The following is a 6546-nucleotide window of genomic DNA, read 5'->3' on the forward strand; positions in this document are numbered from 1 at the left end:
GATATACATAACACCACACATTGAGTTCAGATACTGCGTGACCACCACCTATAGCTGGCCTTGATTAAAAAATACAACTATGCCCAATTTGAAAACGTTTTACATGTTTTAAAATGCCATTTTAAAATGATTGTTTTAAATAAAACATTTTGAAATTATGTTTTTATTTTTAAGACCCAATGTATAACAAAATAGTTTTTTGGTTATTAGGATGTGTAAAATTATCTCATAGAAATGTTTTTCGTAAAATTGTTATGTCATTATAGATAGGTACAAATTTTACCTTCGTTTTAAAATTTAGGTAAAATTTAGCACTATTTGGAGGGAATCTTAAAAGTGGGTAATGCACAAAGTTGCATTTTCAATTTGCGATTACTCATTACTATCTCAAAATTATCGCATAACTTATGTGCTGATCAGAATTGTTGCATTGTAAAATAATATTATCATAATTGTTACATAATCACAATGTATCATAACATTGCTAACAGATTTTAATAAATTCTCATGGCTTTTATCACTAGCAAGCCATAGCTTATGTGCATGCGCGTGAGCGTGTGTGTGTGCGCACGCGAGTGTGTATATATATTTAGTACCACTAAGATCCTTAGGAGGTGAGGACGTTGTAACGCATAGTAGTAGGTCTTTGATAAATGCACCATTCATTGCTTTGCCACGGTTAGGGTTTGGCACAACAACTGGATTTTAAAGAGAAAGTTTACGATTCACATGTGTTAAACCTTCGCTTTTTAGTGAACATGTCAACAGCTCGTCCGCCTTAGCCTCGCAGATTAGATTATAATTTGCTGCATGGTTTGATCAAGCCAACTACCTTGAGGATACAAGAAGATATGTCCTTATAATTTATTATTCGAGAAACATAGATCCTCGTTTATTACACGCATGCGTTAAACCTTTTATTTTTTGTGAACATGTCAGCAGCTCGCTGCATAGCCTTGCAGATTACATTATACATTGCTACATCGTCTGATCAAACCAACTGCTTTGAGGATACCAGAAGATATGTCCTCGCAATTTATTTTTCGGGAAACACAAATCTTTGTTTATTGTAGTTGGATCAGCAACCTCCCCCGCACTGGACAGTATTAGTTTGCCAGATAATGTCTCCATTGTTCAACAGGTAAAGAATTACGTTTCCATCGTCTCGAACTTCGAGTATCATGTCGGACCAGCATCCCCCGCCGCTGCTGCATTGGGTCGGCGTATACCACAAATTGTTGCCATTTCCATCGTACACAGCGAAGGTGCCGTCCAGGTTGATGCGGGCATAGCAGTTGGAGCCCTTCTGGAAACACTGGTCGCCGCAGGCCCATAGGGCATTGCCGGGGTTGGAAGTCCTCCTGTCGTAGAGTACCAAGTTGCAATCCGGCTGCATCGTGAAGACGAATTGGCCGTTCGGCGAAGAGAGTTCGGAATTGGAGGATATGATGTTGAGGTCACCGTTGGAAGTGAAGAGGGCGGATAGCCAGGGTGGGCAATCACCATTGTTGTTGTCGTGGAGGGGGAGGTGGAGGTGGGAGGTGGAGGAGGTGGCCGTTGCATTGGAGGAGGAAAGATGGTGGAGAGAGGAATCAGAGGTTAGGCGGGGGGATGAGGCTACAAGAGAGCTGGCAAGGTGACCAAACATGGAGCCAGATGATGGGATGGAATGAGGAGTAGAGACGTTGATGAAGGTGGCATGAGCGGGCTGCTGTAAGAGCCCGGTGTTGCGGGAGCTGCTGTCATCGGATTCGGAGCCGGAGGCGGAGCCTGTGTTGGGAGTGGAAGCTCCGGCGTCGGTGGCTCCGTCGCGTTCGGTCCAATAGTAGAATACTGCAGAGAGGCCACTCTCGAGAAGAGCTTGATAGCCAGAACCCTCCACTACCACGCCAAACCCGAAGCCATTCTGCATCTGGTTTTGGATGGAGGGGAGCATGTTATTGGTGAAGGCCTCCTCCAAGTCATAGCCGATCACCTCCGCAGTCTGCCCGAAAGTCGGGCATGTGGGTTGCCCTGTTGCCCATATCACCAACGTCGTATGCAGCCACAGTCCCCCCGGTAGCTCAAAAGTCCCCGCGTGCACCGGGCCTGGTACGTAGTAATGATCGACGTCGATGTCCCGCGTCGCATACTCCACCACGTCGTCGATGGCTTGCGCCTGCGCATCAACCCCAGCTAGGTCTCCTGGTCGCCCTTGTCGCACCGTCAGCGCTCCCACAAACACGCTCTCAGACCACCAGCTTATGAGTGTAATTGCTGCTAATGCCACCGCCGCTATATTGACCCGCAACATTTTGTTGATCACCATGCAACCCGTCGCTGATGCCACCACCCCCTTCTCCATTATCAACGTCGATAACGCAACTTCTTGAAAGCTAGTAGACGCTACTAGACGGATGTGCCCACTGCCCACGCTCCGGCCCAGTATACACACTTTGTACTCGATCGCTGTCTAGCCAGACAGAAACTAATCAAGACGTCTCATCTCGTTTCACTCGCCCCAGCTTCTCGTTTCCTCCGGCCATGAGCCAATCTTTCAGGTATTGAGCCCCTGAATCTCCGCCCTTCGCGGGGCTAATTACAAGGATCCTCTTGTTGTCTCCGTCCAATTTCCTTCTAAGGAAGCTCATGCAAATCCGTCACACAAGAATCTGCAATGCTCCTTGTCGGGACGGGCTTCATAGCAATAATTGAGTTGACGGCGCTGGGACTTACAGGAATACTCTACCACATCGTGTGATTGGAATACAACAACGTTGAATAGCAACATACATTGTGCCGCCCCCAGAAAAAACGTTCTGCAGTGGCCCGAAGCACGTATCCTGTAGGATTCAGTATACATTAATCGATTTCGACAACAACAATTAATGTCAAATGGCAACAAGGCTTTGTGCTACCCCATGGGAACAACAAGACTAGCGTCGATGCTATCCAGAAAACAAAAGCATTTGTCGTGGCTCGAGCCTCGCGTATACATCTAAGGACTTATCGAAGCCCTTTGTCCAGCTCAACGCTTACAATATCCAGACTCCAATCAGTATTCTCTCTAGCGACTTGGAAACGACGAACAAAATTTTGGACGTTCACACGTTGCTTTGAGAGGAAATCAAAGATATAGCTTGAGGTGGGCTGCACTCGGATTCCTATTTAGTAGAACTCCCGAGACTTATATGTGTGTGTGCATTGGAAGCTTGAAGCTTTGATTTTCAAGAAAGCATATGCAAAGTCCAAATTCAAACGTTCTATGAGTGGCTAGAGCTATCAAGAGGACAAATTCACTACATTTTATTTGGAAATGTACAAATTCAAAATGCCAAAAAGTGTTATGTTTGCTAGATTCGAAAAGAAAACAAATGCATTGTATTTTATTTGGAGTTGTTATATGCGTATGTTCATAACATATTCAACGGTGCTAATTTATTAACAATTCCTCGTTAGATTTCCACCTTTCTTTATTTGGTTGCCCAAATCGAGCCATATTAGACCATAAGCTCTAAACAAAGGCTTTCCTCCTTATACTTCTTCTTTGTAGTTTTATATCGTGCATTGCTACTCTCTCCTTGTGGTCCAAGCTCGGACTCTTCATCCCCACTCCTCCCCCTAGCTGCTTAGTCTTTGAGCACTTAGGTTGCTTATAAAAAACATGCTTAATTCTTATGCAAGCTCTACGCCTACGTGATATTAATCTTGCATGTCTTCATCCCCAATCCTCTCCATGGCCTCTACTTTGCTAGCATATTCTTTGAGCTCTATTGCTTTTGAAAAACATGCTTAACTCTTTTGTGTCCTCTACGCATTCTTTATGCTCTCCTTGCATGATATTAAACTTGCATGTCCTCAACTCCAGTTCCTGCTATGGATTTACCATCGAGCACATCAGTTTTTATCTACTCACACTACTGCATATTTCTTATCTAAGGACTATGCTTAGATCCTTATCACACATGGATTCTATTAACACTATTGTATATCAAGTGAACTTTTGTGCATTACCCACTTTTAAGATTCCCTACAAATAGTGCTAAATGAACCTAAATTTTAAAACGAAGGCAAAATTTTTACCTATCTATAAAGATATGACAATTTTACAAAAAATATTTCTATGAGATAATTTTACACATCCTAATAACCAAAAAACCATTTTGGTTTACATTGGGTCTTAAAAATAAAAATATAATTTTAAAATGTTTTATTTAAAACAATCATTTTAAAATGGCATTTTAAAACATGTAAAACGTTTTTAGATTGGGCATGGAATGATTTAAAATGGCCTAGTTGTATTTTTTTATCAAGACCAGCTACTACAGGTGGTCTTCACGTAGTATCCAAGCTCACTATGTGGTGTTATGTATATCTACCATGCTAATACTGCATGGTATATATACACCATGCAGTTTGTGGCAAGACCGTGCAATATATTTACATGATACGATGCAGTATGGTTGACGTACCGTGTGATGTATGTTGGCTATATAAAACAATCAGTGCCATCATACTGTTCACATCCCTAGGATTAATTTGGATTTCATTATAGTCTTAAGAAAGCCAAGAAGGAAGGATAAAGAAATCTTCCAAACTAATTGATTAGATTTTAATCCTTTTTTAAAGGATATGGCATTGAATATCCACAACACAACAAAGAAACTATAGACGTGCCTCATAGACCCACAAAATAGCAGGTGTGTCTATAGGCACATATAGAATTAGTGAAAATATAAGCGCGTCTATTAGCATGTCTAATGGTGCAATCATTAATGCATCTAATAGCGCATCTACACTGTGTTTTAGGCGCGTTAATAAACACACTACAGAGAGTTAAAAAAATTTACAGGTTGATAAATGTGCATCACTGCTTTCCAAACATTGCCCATGATTACCAAAGGACATAATTTTAAAAAATATCAATGCTATGCAGGTGTCACACATGATAATATGCTTTTAGGCAAACCTACATATACAAAAATTAAGTGAGGTGAGGAGAATAAGACAATATATAAAATAGTTTTGCCAAGATCAATGATGGGCTATGGGTCGATCTCATCCTCAATGAGATCAACCCTTGCCAAACTATCTACTTCAATATCCAAACCAATGTGGAGATCTACAAATACATTCAGCCCACTACTACTTGTGCTACTATGCTCATCGAAATCAGCATCACCAATGGCAGGCTCATCCTCATGGGTAATGGCATGAATATCTGTATCTCCTATCTCATGATCATCCTCCTCTCTCGTATCACGATTTTCATCACCTCCATGGCCATGATCATCCTCCATACAGTCCATATTAGTAAATGTACTACACATCACTTTGGAACGTGGTGTAATAGGTATGACTTGCCACCACCTATTATTATCGACCATTGGTTGATAGACAACCTAATTCAAACACAAATACAAACATGTAATTTTCCTTGCATCGAAGGTATCAAATATAAAAGAGTGAGTATTTTTATATATGTGTACAGTTCCTATTCACATTGTTGTGGTAGTAAGGGCCTCTTTCCACCACGTCCTTAAACCACTTGACATTCAAAACATACAAAAAGAAGCGCTGAAATTCAAGCTTAATAATATCTTGGATTATGCCACAATAATCATCCATGGCTCCATTGGCTCCCTCAAAGCTAGCAATGATGCCGCAATCTTGTGTGTTTCTCTTATCATCAATCTGTTGTGTCCGAAAATGCTTGCCCTCACACTATATAGCATTGAACATAGTACACTACACTGTGACATGAAGTTGGGGGTAATAAACTTCACGCACCTCTTTACTTCCTACTGCTTTCGAACTGAGTGATAGAGATATTCATCATTGGGAAAGAGACATTAAAAATAACCTTTTATGCCAAGATACCACACCATACTTTCCTTGAGAATGAAGATGGTGACATCCCAAGTGATGTTGTACTCAAGCATAGCGAGAAGGAAAGGATCAGCAGAGGCCATAATCTCAGCAAGTCGGTCTGCGCCAAAGAGAAGAGCAATACGCTGTTGAAAGAAGATCTTGCGGCTCAACATGACATGAACTGCTATATATCAAGGAGTTTGAAGGGGCTGATTGGGTCAGATGGGAAGGTTCCAAGGAAACATTGCACCTCCTTCATAGATAAAGACATGACATTAAAGATTCAAACACATATACAGATGCACCTGGAGATGGGCTTTGCACCGATATACATTTCGTAAGAAACAAAGAAGCGGCTAGATTGTTATGGGCAGTTTACTAGACGGGGGTAAAAACTGTCTTGAAAATAGACTGTCAGACATAGAGACTCATAACTTTTTGCTCTAGTATCTAATTTAAAGTCTAATGAAATAGAGACATGCAAATTGAAGAGAGCTTCACACTGATATAAGATTCATCAAAATCGGACTATAAAGTAGAAAGTTATGAGCAAAACACTAATAGGGGGTCAAACTCTCATAAAAACTACCCTCCACCTATGCTAATTTCACCTGAGCAAGATGCTCCCTCAAGACTCCACCTTCATCAACGATCCACCACTCATAGATTTTGCCTAAAAGAGGATAAGTAACTCCT

At 41.3% G+C, this 6546-nt stretch overlaps 1 protein-coding gene across 1 annotated transcript; it reads right to left on the bottom strand.

The window, feature by feature from the left end:
* Positions 1-1078: 1078 nt before the first annotated feature.
* On the bottom strand, positions 1079-2344 carry LOC147884912 (uncharacterized). The gene has a single exon (XM_087397231.1). It carries the CDS (start codon positions 2342-2344, stop codon positions 1079-1081), a length of 1266 nt encoding a protein of 421 aa, XP_087253357.1.
* Positions 2345-6546: the final 4202 nt, after the last annotated feature.

Source organism: Dipteris shenzhenensis, chromosome 26 (assembly GCF_047967505.1).
Source record: "Dipteris shenzhenensis isolate YYH24624 ecotype China chromosome 26, Dip_SZ_1.0, whole genome shotgun sequence".
In the NCBI taxonomy this organism is placed as follows: Eukaryota; Viridiplantae; Streptophyta; class Polypodiopsida; order Gleicheniales; family Dipteridaceae; genus Dipteris; species Dipteris shenzhenensis.